Consider the following 14,982-nt stretch of genomic DNA (forward strand, 5'->3'; position numbering starts at 1 on the left):
ATTGCCCCTTTCGTCATTCTCCCCTGCCCCTCCCAAGGTATATAACGTCTTGTTCTTTTGTTTACGAAAGGAAAACTGTTTCTACAAGTAGAAGATATTTAAAGACTAGGAAGTTCATTTTCAAAAACGGGAAGCTGCATCTCTTCAGTGTCACCATGTCAGACAGCAATAAGAGACAGAAGCCATTGTTGAGGCTGCCAGCGGAAATTCAAGCAAGGGCACAAACAGGAGAACACACAAACTGAAACTCTTAAGATTTGTGAATATGAATTGAGTCCCTGACTAAATTTGGAGGACCACCCACTTTCAGACATGATTATACAGACAAATGAGACAGAGGGAGGAAATACTATAAATCTGTTTTAATTATTGTGATGCTTAGGGACATACTGGCGTCTTGCCCTTGAGCCTGTGTAATTTCTGAGAATTTCCCCTTTGAATTATAGCTAGCTATAAAACTTGATGATCATGTAGAAAGATTAAGATGTTACAGTGAGCATTAGCCTACATTTCTGCTTCTCTTTCAGACTTGGGAAGATCCCAATCAGAAAGATAAGAACACAGACTGCTGTGGAGATAATGACCCTATTGATGTTTGTGAAATAGGCTCCAAGGTTGGTTTTATAGACTTTGTTTGTTACAACATATGCTTTGATTTATTCATGCTATGAAGTTTCATTTTTGCCTCTAGTCCTTCAACTCTTCAAAGTGCAAGCTATTGATTTCTCTGATATCTGGTCTTTTATATATTTACTTCTCTTAACACAGGGGTTGGTAAATTATAGCAAGAAAAATGCAGCCACCCCTATATGTACAATACAGCTATGCCTAATATGTGCATTGTCTAGGGCTGCTTTTGTACTACATGGTAGAATTGAGGAATTGTAGGAGAGATCATGGTGTCCACAAAGCCTGAAATAGTTACTATCTGACACTTTACAGGAAGTTTGCCAAGCCCTGTCTCTCCTCAGCATCCCTGTCATTATCCAGACAGAAGCTTTAATACTGATGAGAGCCAACTGCTTCTCGCCTCTCTTCTTTTTCATTTGTTTTACTTCTTCTTCTTCCTCTTTATCTTTCTTTCTTTTGCTTCTTGCTTTTTTCTCTTCCACTGTCTTCTCTTCCTCTACTTCCTTTTCTTACTTCCCCTCCTTTCTTTTTCCTTCCCTCTTACTGTTTTCCTGAAGGTGAAAAAGCCTTATTCCATTTTGTGTTTCTGGGAATTTGTTTATTTGGGTTTTTTGCCAGTCCTGGGGTTTGAACTCAGGGCCTGAACTAGGACACTGTCCCTGAGCCAATTTGTGCTCAAGGCTAGTGCTCTACCACTTGAGCCACAATGTCACTTCTGGCTTTTTCTGAGTAGTTTATTAGAGATTAAGAGTCTCATGGCTTTTCTGCCCAGACTAGCTTTGAACTCTGGTTCTCAGATTTCAACCTCCTGAGTATTTGTTGATTAGTTACAATTCATATGTATATATGACTGTAATTCTCCAGCAGAAATAGGAACAAATTATAAGTTTTGCTTATAATATTTAAGCTGCAGTTGAGAATTCATTTTTTGAACTTTTTTCTCCCCAGGGATGGTCAAAGTGTGCATAAAATGAAAGATTAGAAAGAATGATGGATATTCTAACGAGTACCTCCTGTGCCCAGACACTGTGCTGTGTTTTTCAATCACATCCATGTATCTTGATAAAGAGTCTTATCATAAAATAGTAACTTTATAATCTTAAGCAAAGGTCAATAAATTGATGTTACATTGATTGAAAGATTATATAAAAAAGATTATATAAAATTCTTTGAGTACAATTCCTGTCCTATGTAGTTCATATTTGGTATAAATTATTAAATTGGTTGAAACATTATGTAGGTGTTAAAAGATTAAATTTAAAGTGACTTTATTTTTGTCCATGAACAGATGTGTCAGTGAAATGTAATTAATGAGATGGTTAACTGGAAGGAATCCTATGAAAATATTTGTATCTGTTAAATTGATTTGACTTAGTGACACTAATTTGTTACTGACAGAACAAATTAATAACACTCAGAAAACTCAATGTGGGTTCTTAAATAAACGTGTCAGTCACTGAATATGCAGAATAAAATGAAAGGTTTTTAATATAGTGATTTCTAAATACAGTATTGAAAGCATAGTACCTTTAAAGCCTAGTACATAGCTAGTATGTACTAATTCCTGAAGAATATATTGACTAATCTTTGTAATGTTTTGTGTAGATAAGATACTAATTATAAATGATTAAATGAAAGTACTTCTACTTGAATATCTATTAGAATATTAAAGGTGTAGGAGAAATGCTCATGGCATAAGAATCAACAAGAGTTGCTGGAAAGATATTCTAGAATGATGAAATTATTAGCAGCATGTAGAAGAAAAAAATGAATTCCTAAGCACCATGGTTTACCAGTAAGCAAAATATTGCTATTTTATACTAAAATTAACATTTTGTAAGCCTGGTTATTATTTGAATTTGGTGATCACAAAAATCTATTTCTTCTCTAGGAACATATTCTTTAATTTTTATCTGCTTTTGTTTTTATTTTTGACCCTTTTTTCCCAAATATTTTAAATTTTTTCCCCTCAATGTTATGTATTATAGAAAATTATAGTTTTATTCATAGACAAGAAATTAAAGACAAACTTTCTCTTAAAATCCTGCTGTGCCAATAAATGTAGGTTTTTATTTTTCCATGTTTTCTTCCTCAGATAAATATGTACATATTTGAGTTTGGGGGCATTTTTTTTTACAATTTATTTTTGTTATAGAACTTCTCCTTTTTAATTTCTTTTGGGATACTAGATTTTCCAAAATGGTACTTAAAGATGTCTGCCATGATTCTTGCATCTGTGGATATAGTGAGACATTTCGCTCTATCTAGATTGTGTTTTATCTCCTGGCTTGCTGTAAAATAGGAACAGTTCAGGCCTCAGGCATTCTGCTCATACTAGACTCTTGAGGATCGCAGTGGGTAGGTATGTGAGAGTTCAATGTAATGATGTGAGCCCTTAAAAACAGAGTTTGCTCTGGCTAGTGGTGGAAGAGGACGTGAAAGGGTCATGTGAGAAGGTCACAGGAAGTGCGCATACCCCACTGCTGCTTTAAAGATGAGGAAGGGATGGCACTTGGGAAGGATAGAGGCCAACTTCTAGATGCAGAGAGCAAGACAACAGAGGCCTCTGTCCCACAACTGCAGGAAACCAACAGAAGAGAATCCTTCCTTGTTTCTAGCTTGCAAGGCCGTAGGCAGAGAACGTAGACTACTGGCCAAGACACCTGAACCATACAAACAGATGATATACTATTTGAGGCCTTTCAATGTTAATAATTTATTATGCAATATTAGGAAACCTCTTCATATCATAGTAGACTTTAAAGTAGTATTTATATTGACTGGACCTGGTTGAAGTTTACCCCTGTTTTAAGTTCTTAATCACCATAGAACTTATGTTAGAGTTTCCTAAATTCTGAATCTACATAGAATATACACTGGAGGGCTGGGATGTAGCTCAGTGGCAAAATGCTTGCCTAGCAAGTGCAATGTCCTGGGTTCGATCCCCAGTACCAAAAAAAGAAAAGAATATACACTGGAGGCCTCAGGGATTCTGCTCATACCAGACTCTGAAGGATCAGCAGTGGGTAGTGCTAAGTTCATGTGAGCTGAGTGAGAAAAACATTGGTATCTATAGATGATCTTGTATGATTTTTAGTTCAAAGTCTGCTCTCCCTGGCCTCTTTACTTCCCATAGTGGATAAGTGATATTGTCTTTATTTGACTGTTGAGAAACATGTAAAATACTCCATGAAGTAATCTTCCTCAGGTTGCCACTTGTAACAGTAGTGAAAGAATTAAGCCACACTGTTTATAACTAAAAATCCTGTCATTTGAAATTTTTTGCAGTGGCTACCAAAGTTGATAACCCAATTTTGATATCACTTAAAACCTTTGAGGCATATAGAATCCCAGCTTACTTCAAACATGATGAACTACATTAGACCTGCAGAATTGATATTTTTAAAAAATCTGCCATGTAAAGTAATTTTCTTGGAAGGGTAGACTTATATTTGAACTGGGAAAGTACATTTTTCCTGACAGCCAGATCAGTTTATTCCTTTTTCTCAATATGACCCATCATAATATTTACTAAAGTATATTTGCAGTCATATGTACTTTGCTAAGGGTGTGCTATGCCTGACCTCTGTGCCTGGCTATGAAAAGAATACTTTAGTCGGACGTATGGAGCACTGTGGTAGAAACTTTCCTTTAACAAGTATTGTTAACAGGCTGAGGAAATCAAGCAGAATCCTGCAAGTTGATAATTGAGAGACACAGACGCAGAAATTTCAGCATTATAAGTTTCTTTAGAGATTATGCATTATTCATTTGGTATCTAGGATTAAGCATGATATGGTTGGTAAAAATTTGTTGCATTAATTCAGATTGAGGTTAACATTTTTTCCTAAGTATCTTTTGTTTGATTTTTTTTTCTTTATACTTTGCAAAAATGTTGCAGCAATAGTTTGTTTGAAATAAAATGATCCCTTCTGTTCTTATGTGATCAAAGGGCATGTATATTTTGATGAAACTTTATGATCCATTAGTCATGCTTCTTGCTTGCCTATAAACCCATAAAAAATTTTAAATAAATTTTCAAATATAAAATAATTTATCTTTTTTTTTTTTTTTTTGCTGGTTCTGGGGCTTGAACTGAGGGCCTACACTCTGTCCCTGAGCTTGTCTGTGCTAAGGTTAGCACTTTCCCACTTGAACCACGGCACCACTTCCAGCTTTTTCTGAGTAGTTTGTTGGAGATAAGAGTCTCATAGACTTTCCTGTCCAGGCTGTCTTTGAACTGCAATCCACAGATCTTAGCTTCCTGAGTAATTAGGATGACAGATGTGAGCCACCAGTGTCTGACTCTAGCATGAGCTTTTTAAAAACTTTATGTGGAGTCCCAAGAACTTTAAAAACACTCTTTGTTCCCAACTTGTGAAATACTGCTATTTGAGGTGGAAGTAAAAATGATAAAATAATTGGTTTTAAAGGAATGTTGCAAAGCAATCTTTATGACTACTTTTACATTGTCTGTAAGTATTAAAACTTACATTTCTGTCTATAGTATTTTTTTTGTCCTTTGTATGGGTTTCTATGTTACTTGGGTAAACTCTTAAGAGCCTTGCAAATGGTGACTCTCTTTTTCTCTTTAAAGGTTCTTTCTCGAGGAGAAGTGGTTCAGGTGAAGATCCTTGGGATATTGGCTCTTATTGATGAGGGAGAAACAGATTGGAAATTAATTGCTATCAATGTAAATGATCCTGAAGCTGAAAAGTTTCATGGTAAGTCTGGAACTTCCCAGAAAAGTAAATTATTATGTCATTAGAATTCTTAGAGCTTAAAACATGGTCATGTAAAACACAATTGATACATCTGGGAATTAAATATATGTAGTTTTTAAAATTTTCTTCCCATAGATTGTAAAAGATAATCTAAGTTTTTGTCTGAGTAGTGTCATATGTAGTAAGAGAAACAAGAGAGAGGAAAACATATCAACAAACAGTATTTTAAACTAAGAAAGTGTTTACTGTAGTCTACCATCCATCTGCTCCATGTTCCCTCTTCCACTGACTCTCATCCCTTTCTGTTGTTTCCTCCTCCCTTCCCTTCCTTCCACACCCCTCTCTCGTACTGTTTCTGTCTTTACATGCCGGTTTTTAGTTCTTTTGAGTGATTGTTGCTGTTCTATAAAGAATATGTTTACAACTCATTTCTTATTTTGTATTTTTTCTTTATGGACTTAAGTTGCTATTCTAAGACAGGGAATTCATTTCTAAACATAGCTTGATTATATTGTATTTCCCTCAGTTATTCCAATAACTCTCAAGTAATGTTATCTAAAGTTCTGTTTTTTACTTCCTTTCCTATGACCAGGTCAGAAGCTGGTTTGACAACTCTGGGGCCCTGTCCTTCAGCTTTATTTATTTATTTATTTTTAACTCAAGGCTGGCACTCTACCTCTGCCATTTGAGCCACAGCTCTACTTCCAACTTTTTGGTGGTTAATTGAAAATAAGAGTTTCATGGACTTTCCTGCCTCCGCTGTCTTTAAACCCAAATCCTCAGACTCCTGAGTAGCTAGGATTACAGGCATGAGCCACCAGGGCCCAGCTTCTGATATGATTTTGATATAGCAATATACCCATTTATTCCTGGTTTAATTTGATAATTCGAAAGTGATGATTTTTTCTTTGGGTAAGTAAGTGATCAGTCATGCCTCATGGTTTGCACTAGACAGGTAGGTAGACTGGTTACTTTCACAAACAAGATTCAGGGTTATCCGGCCTCAGCACCTTTTCTCCACAGGGACACTGCTGCTTAGAGATTGGAGTTGCCCAGGGCCAGCATGACCTGAAAGCTCCCGTTCTGTACAGTGTGGAGTAACTGATCTCCATGATATCTTTTATCTATACATTTTTTCTTTTCTTTTTTTACTATATTTTTATGGACATATTTAAGCTGTGATGTTTTCAAAGAAATTTTGGAGTTGTTCTGTGATGAACTAGCTTCTCTGGTCCTAATGGACAGATGTGCAAACATGGATGAAGCACATAGTCTTTTGTCTTATATCTTAGTTTTTAATTTTGACGTGAGGTGAACTAAAACTTGCCATTGCATCAGCGAGCAAGTTTCAATTAGTAAAAAAACGTATTTCTATAATTTTAACTTTACTAATTTAAATCTTCAGGTTTTACCTACCAGGACTGGAATATCCACTATAATCTCACAAAAGTCTAGGTAAATAACACTTGAAACTAAAACACCTTGTTCTCCCAAACAGAAAATTGGTCACTTTGGCAGTCTCATTAATACTTGGAGACCATTCGTGTACTGCAATTAGGTTCCAGGCCCTAATGATTGTAATAGCACCTTAATTGCCTAAAAGAGTTAATAAGACTCTCAGGGCATGTAAATTGTTACAGAGAATGACTGGGCCATTAGAGATAATAGTACTTGCTTATAAAATAACCAGATTCAGAGCTTTTCACAAGATGAAAATGCTGGGGCTTCTGTCACTTCCCTCTTGGTGAAATTAACCACGTACCCTAATGTAGAGCTTTGGAAATTCACCAAGCATCAAACAGATGCTTAACCTCTTCAGGACTTCCAGCAGTAACTTGGGACCTTTACAAGGAGAGGAATGTCAAGAACCAGGTAACGGAGGCCTAGAAGCTATTTCTACATGCTGAGCAAGGGACATTGCTGCTGCTTTCTTCTCTTTATAAATAAACATTGATGCCTGTTGTCTAGCAAAATACTTTGCCTGTGCAGTGACTTTATAGTTTTAAAATATGAAAGATTAAAAAACATACTGAAATCTAAACAATCCTATTGGTGTAGTACATTCTGAATGAAAAAGTTAAATGAACAAGAAGGAAATTATTTTAGACAGTTGGGACTTTTTTAAAAGCTTTTCAACATTGAGGAAGATGTGCAAATCAAAGCTGTAATATTCCTTTTATTTAGCGGAATAAATGTAGAAACTGCATGGCTTAACCTTTCATTTGCTAAGTAAATGCTTCTAGTACCCTTGTAATAACTACTTTTTTAAACACATTAGGGTAGTGTTTGATTTTCTTCTTTCTGGAATATAATCTAATAATGTCATTTAGGAAAGAAAGAAAAAGAAGAGGGAATAGCCTGGTAATCTTGAAGGAGAGCATTCAAGTTAATCTATGTGATGGGGAAAAAAGTTCAGTCTGCTTTCCTGCTTTGTTAGCAAGCAGTAGATGCACTCTTGGGCTGTGAAGTATCCCTGTCTTCTTGTTAGCTGCAGCATTACTGTGCCTATCAACTACACCACAAGCAATTTTCTCATAACTCCAATCAAGATCCTTGCTGTTCCTATTTGTTCAGATAAGGAAACTGAGGCTTGGTGGGGAATGGTTACCAACTCCTCTGAAATTACCCCTTAGCCATTTTGAGTTCCATTTGGTTCCAAGAGATCATGATCAAGGCTGTATCACACTGCTCTTCTAAAAACTACTGGGTTAGTTGGCTGCATGTGTTGTCTTCTGGGATTTAGGATCATTTTCTGTTAAATAATGAAAGCATCAGTAAGATGATAATTAGAGGTCCAGTGAGAAGGTAGCTCTTTTCATCTTCTTCCCTTTGATTCCATTAATGAATATATCTTAGAGATGTGGGTGAGGAAGGCTAGGGTGTGGGAGGAGGCAGTTGAAGAACAGGGACAAATTGAGTTAAATGCACTATAATTACAAATTAAATTACTGGGAGTCTGTTGATCTTTGTTGAACATTTGACATATAGTTTTTTAGGTTTCAGTCACAATTCAGTCATAGCCGTAGATTCTAAAATACTCCCCTTTGCTTGTTATCTGGCTTTGGAAAACACACACACACACACACACACACACAGACACACACACACACGAACACACACACACACACACACACGGAAAGCCTGAGTTCCTTCATGTCTAAATTTGTAGGGATGATTGTCTATGTTTGTGTTCTAAGAAATACTTTTAACCTATTATTTTTAGTCCATCTTCCTCTCTAAATTGAATGATCTAAATTATCGTCAAAGTTCCTGCTGAAGCAGGAAGTGTGTTTTTATCGTCATCATTATTAGCATAGTAATTGTACATATTAATAGAATTCACTGTGATATTTCCAGACATCATAGAACCACTGCTTGCTTCATTCATGAGTTAGATTTCTTAGGACACTGGAACGTTTTTAAGTACTTCAGGGGAATTCCTTAGAGATGAAGCTGGAGGTTCACTGGATGCCTGTGTGTGATCCAAAGCTGTGCTTTCAACTACTTTCAATTTTTTCCTGATCACGTGAGATTTCTTATAAACTTGTACCTAACCTACTTTTGGAAAAATCTACCAATTTTTTTCAGGACTGAGTATATAGGTACATATGTAGAATTCATCTTTTTTTTTGGTTGGTCATGGGGCTTGAATTCTAGGCCTGGGTGCTGTCCCTGAATAATTCAGCTCAAGACTAGCGCTCTACCACTTGAGCCACAGCGCCACTTTCGGCTTTTTCTGCTTATGTGGTGCTGAGGAATCAAACCCAGGGCCTTATGCAAGGCAAGCACTATACCACTGTGGAGCTACCTTCCCAACCCAAATTTATCTTTTTTAAATCCCTTTGGAAAAGATGTTAGCATTTGGCTATTCCCTGGTTTGTTTGTTGCTTGGTTGATTGGTTTTTCTTTCTTCATAATAAAGACAAAGACAACTAAGTTTATATTACAGATTTTTTTAATTAAAAGAAAAAGCTAGACCAGAAGCTGGTGGCTCATGCCTGTAATCCTAGCTACTCAGGAGGCTGAGATCTGAGGATCACTGTTCAAAGCCAGCCCAGACAGGAAAGTCCCTGAGCCTCTTATCTCCAGCTAATCAGAAAAAGCTGAAAGTGGTGCTGTGGCTCAAGTAGTAGAGCACTTGAAGGAGAGCATTCAAGTTAATCTGTGTGATGGGAAAAGATTTCAGTCTGCTTTCTTGCTTTGTTAGCCTTGAGATAATGTGCTCAGGGACAGTACCCAGGCCCAGAGTTTAGCCTCCAGGACCAGCGAAAGAAAGGAAGCAAGCAAGCAAGCAAGCAGCAAGCTAGGATGCTGGGCACTGGTAGCTCATGACTGTATTCCTAGGTACTAATCAGGAGGCTGAGATCCTCAGATCTCAGCAGCCAGGACAGAAAAGTCTCCTTGAGACTCTTATCTCCAATTAACTACTCAAAAACCAGAAGTGGCATTGTGGCTCAAGTGATAGAGCACAAGTCTTGAGCACAAAGAGATTAGGGACAGCACCTAGGTCCTGAGTTCAAGCCCCATAACTGACAACATCCTTAGCTGTGTTCTGATTTGGTAGAAATAGTCCAGGTAAATGCAGCATTTTAGCATTTTTCTGCTGATGTTATTGGGAGTACAGGTGATTTTCAGTTTGTGGAAATGGATGGTGAAGTTACAAATGTGAATTACATGGTTTAAAAACATTCCCTGGTGATTTTGTATAGTGTTCAACATGGGCACTAGTATTAGGGACAGTTGGTGAATATGTAAAAGCATGCAATTGTATTTTAACAAAAATGAACATTTTCAGTAAAGTTTGAAAATACCTTCTAACTAGATACATTTTCACTTCTTTCAAAGCAAGAAACCATTTGTTTATACTTGAAACTGTAGTGTTTTTAATTTTAATATTTTTAGAGTCGTGTACATACCTCCTTTATACATGGTAACATTCTAAACTTTATCATCTGTCATGAATGGTCTTCCTAAGTCACTAGCAATCTAACGCATCATACAATCTGTCATCAAATTATCTGACCTCAGATAATCTGAAAGATACCTTTCAGATCTTCTCTCTGGTCTCTTATACTAACGCTTGTTACTTTTCCATTAAAATAGTGGTAACATTTCTCTGCTCTAAGCTTCCTATAACTAAATTTACTTTGCAATTTACCAAACTTACCTGATTTTTAAAAAAATCTTACTTTAAAAGAATGTTGGGAATCTTCTGACTTCTTATTCTTTACAAAAAAATGTAAATTCTCTTTTAAGTTGCTAAATGTTTTAGTAATCTTCTCCTACCAGTTTTTCTAAACATTCACACTATGTAACAGGGGTCACAGCACATTAGTTTCTCCTCTCCCCAGAAATGCAGGCTCACCTCACTAGCTTTACAGATACGTTTGCCTCTGAAGTATCTGCCTAACTGAAAACACCTTCCTTTCTTTTGAGAATCAGTCCAAATACTACCTTTCATAGTGTCTTGACTATGAGACAAACATGATTGGTTAGTTACCAAACCCTTCTTTCATTTACACCATTCTGTTTGATTCTGTGAAGTGTGTTTGATTTCACATAAGTTGAATTTGCTTGTTTCCATTTTCTACTCTTTTCAGAGCTGGGGACAGCGCTCATGATTTTTGTCTTTTTGAATTTCTTTTTTTCATGTTACCTATTTTACTGTGAGCTAACCTGAAGGGTTGGTGCTGAAAGTATTTTTGATTGCTGATAATTTGATTAATTTAAGTCTCATTTTAAAACTAAATATTTTCATGTGCTTTTAAATAATTTTACATATATGTAGCCCTTTCCCACAGTAGTTATTTACATCTAATTCAAAAATTCTGGGAAAGAAATAATTGTTAAGAATTAATTTATAATAATATTAGGGCTAAAAATAAATATCATTAAATAATAAATTAATTAAAAATTGTTTTTTAGAGTACCTGTATAACATGTGCAGGGAAACCCTGAGTTCAGTCTCCATAATTATAATAAAAAATTGTTTTTCAATTTATTTGGAGTCAATTTAATGACAACCATAGTGGAACTGTGGCAGATGATGCCAGATGATCAGATTTGGGACACTTTTAGAAAGAACTAAGAATTATCATTAAAAAAGGACAACCAGTAAAAACTTATATAAGTTTCAAAGTGTCAAAGAACTGAGAGGGACAAGTCTGTAATATTAAGAAATCTAAATCATAGGAAGCCTAAAAGAAGGTCTGGAGATGTGACTTAAGTGGTAAAATGTCCACCTAGCAAGTTAGGGGCACTGAGTTTAAACCTCAATAGTGCCCCCCCCCCCAAAAAAAAAATCATGTACTAAAACCAAGAGCAGTCATCAAATATATAGAGATTGAAGATAAGTAGGTAGGCAGTTAGGTAGGATGGATGGATGGATGGATGGATGGATAGATAGATAGATAGATAGATAGATAGATAGATAGATAGATAGATAGATAGATAGATAGATAGATAGATAGATCGATCGATCTCACATATATCCATCCCATTCCAGATTTTTTTAAAGGGTTTCATTAGTGTTATAAACTAGATCTCTTGCTACACTTTTCCTTGACTACATAGTAATCCTTTCTCCACAAGGCAGTTGGAGAGTGTGCCCTAAAGCACAGACTTCTTAAAGCCAATAGTGGCTGGTGTGGACCCAGGACTCCCATGTGACTCGCGTGGGTCTGCTTCTGTGCGCTCTTCTCACAGGCCCTCTTTCTTCACTCTGCTGTAGCCTCAGGACTTTTACTCATCAAAAGCACAATCTTAGCTCAGAGTATTTGCACTGTCTTCCTTCCTGGAATACACTCTTTTAAAAAGTCTCATACTTCAAGAGTCTACTAAACTGTATTTTATCAGATGTGACCTCTCTGTCTAAATTTCTCCTCCTCCTCCTCCACTTATAAAAGCGCTCTACCTGTGTTGTAGAATACTGTTGCTTTCCTGTTTTTCTACCCAATCCTAATTTGATAGCAAATGTTTTTTGCCCCTAGTTTTACTGAATTATTTTAAAACATTCAAAGTTAATTTCACAGAAACCAGGACTTTTTTTTTTTTTTGGGGGGGGGGTGGGCAGGAGGGCGAGGAAGGCTGGTATTTGTATTTGTATTTGCTATGTAAGTTCTCTAACTACTTGAGTCATGCCCCCCTGGCCTCAGAACTCTTGTGTTGATAATGCCATTGGTTTACTTAATATAAGTAATATAATTATATAACAAAAATGCAAACATAAGTGCCTTGGGAATAAACACATGATGCTTGATGAAGCTAACAAAGATGTGGGCTTTGTGCTAGCTAGAGCACTCTTACTTGGGAAAGAGACTGACACATAGTTAGAACCTAATAAATATCTGGATAAAAATGCATTCATATCCAGCTTTAATGTGTTCTCATCTGGGTATGCCTCATCCTTGGCTAACTTTCTTTCCAGGTCATACATTTTTTATGGGGGGGTCCGGTCGTGGGGCCTGAACTCTGGGCCTGGGCTCTGTCCCTCAGCTCTTCAGCTCAAGGCTAGTGCTCTACCACTTAAACCACAGCGCTACTTCCAGCTTTTTTCTTTTTCCTTATGTGGTGCTGAGGAATCGAACCCAGGGCCTCATGCATGCAAGGCAAGCACTCTACCACTGAGCCACCTTCCCAGCCCTCCGGGTCATATTTTTAAAACACGGTCCTGATGTTGTAGCTTTCACTGGCTTAACCCCTCTGATGCCTGTAAAGTGTTCTTGATTCCTTAGCAAAATATATGTGTTTCTCAGTGACCAGCCCTTCTTGGTATCTCTCCTTCCCTACTTCCTCCTAACAGCCAGGTCCTGTTAGTACACACACTTGCTTTCATACGATATTCTTTCTACCTTTCCCCTTGTCTGATTGGCCCTTGTGCCTCCCAGTTTTCGTGTTTTCTTTCCTTCTTGTATGACATCCTTGGCATATATGTTTAAGCCTATTGCACTTCATTTGCACTTTGTTCTCTTGTCTGTCCATTTCCCATCACTAGGCCTCGGAACATCTGAGCAAAGGGAAATATATTTATTATATATATCCACTAACTCTTTATACCCAAACACTACCATGTTTGAAGGTGCTCTATATATGTAGAATGAAGAAACAGTATCTTACATGTGGAAAAGGGAAGTCTAGAGCGATCTACCCATCAAATGTAGCCAGTTGGCATAACTGATTATGATCTTACTGGAGGAGAACTGTTTTCTTGCTCTTGTAGTCTTGATACCTACCACTAAATGAAATGAAGTTTGGTTTTTAACAAAATGTCTTTTTTTTGTTTCTTTCCTTACAGATATTGATGATGTAGAGACGTTCAAACCAGGTTATTTAGAAGCTACTCTGAATTGGCTCAGATTTTATAAAGTACCAGAAGGAAAAGCAGAAAACAAGTTTGCTTTTAATGGAGAATTCAAAAACAAGGTAAACATAAGAATTATTATTTTAAAATGTACTTTCTGCTGTATGCACAAATACTTTCACTTGGGTTATTTTTTATGTGAATGGTTGTATAAGCGTAATGACAAAAGTGCTTTATTATTGATTTGAGTATTTAAAGACATTCAGGAGAGCTAAGTAAATTCAAGAGGCTAAGAAATATCTATGTGAGTCACCTCATATAAAACTTGTTCACTTTTTCAGAAAACAAAAGAATTCCATGGTCAGTTTAACTTTGCAAATTGTCTATGAAGAAAAACCCTTCCTTTACTCTTTTGAGGAGAAAGATACTTGTCCTTAATCTAATTCCATAGAGGCCTCCTTCCTGACTGTTCACCCTGACCTAAAATGAACTACTCAGTAATTAAGAAGCCTGAGTTCCCTTACTGTCATAGGATTTTTCTATTAGAATGCCAAGTTACCATAAATTGTCTCTGATGTGTTACTAATGGAGAAAACAGACCATGAAGTCAGTTTTTCAGATTGTTACAGAAAGTGCCAATTATCTACAAACTTCTAAATTGGTACTAGTAAATAAAATACATTTTACAAGTGAAATAAGATACAGTAATGAAAACTTAAAATTTAGATTAGATGATATAAGAATGTATATAAGTTGATAGCTGGACCTTGTAGTTTTTGAGAGACGCCTTAAATGAACCCTTAATGTCAGCTTCTTTAAGATTATTAAGTATAAACATAAAACTTTTTATTTTAGACTGCATTCTTTTTAGAATTAAATATTGGAAATTTGTATAATAAATTATTTTTATCTAATTCCTCTAAATACATATTTTCATGTCCCTTTATTGCCTTAGGGTAGTTCTGTCATGTCATGAAACGTCTCTGTCTGAAAACTGGGTCATTTTTATAACTCCTTCAGAATATAATCATTCTATACATTGCTCTTTATTGCAAAGTTTAAAACATAGAGCCTACAAGGTGCTGGTGGTGGCTCACGCCTGTAAATCTAAGTACTCAGGAGGCTGAGATCTAAGGATCACGGTTTGATGCCAGCCTAGACCGAAAATCTGAGAGTCATCTCCAACTGACTAGCAAAAACCTGGAGTGAAGCTGTGGCTCAAGTAGTAGGGTACTGATCTTGAGCAAAGAGGAAAAAAAGGGGCTGGGAAGGTGGCTCAGTGGTAGAGCGCTTGCCTTTCATGCCTGAGGCCCTGGGTTAAATTCCTCA

At 36.5% G+C, this 14,982-nt stretch overlaps 1 protein-coding gene across 2 annotated transcripts in view; it reads left to right on the forward strand.

Annotated features, from left to right (window-relative positions):
- Ppa2 (inorganic pyrophosphatase 2) overlaps nucleotides 1-14,982 on the forward strand; it is a 55,041-nt gene that overhangs the window by 25,235 nt on the left and 14,824 nt on the right. For both annotated transcript variants that reach the window (XM_042701840.1, XM_042701841.1), the window contains exons 6-8: nucleotides 528-614; nucleotides 5,228-5,354; nucleotides 13,648-13,775. In XM_042701840.1, coding sequence (XP_042557774.1) covers nucleotides 528-614; nucleotides 5,228-5,354; nucleotides 13,648-13,775 — 342 coding nt within the window. The remainder of the gene's footprint in view (nucleotides 1-527; nucleotides 615-5,227; nucleotides 5,355-13,647; nucleotides 13,776-14,982) is intronic.

Source organism: Dipodomys spectabilis, unplaced genomic scaffold (genome assembly GCF_019054845.1).
Source record: "Dipodomys spectabilis isolate Male_0828 unplaced genomic scaffold, ASM1905484v1 ptg000297l, whole genome shotgun sequence".
NCBI classification, from domain to species: domain Eukaryota; kingdom Metazoa; phylum Chordata; class Mammalia; order Rodentia; family Heteromyidae; genus Dipodomys; species Dipodomys spectabilis.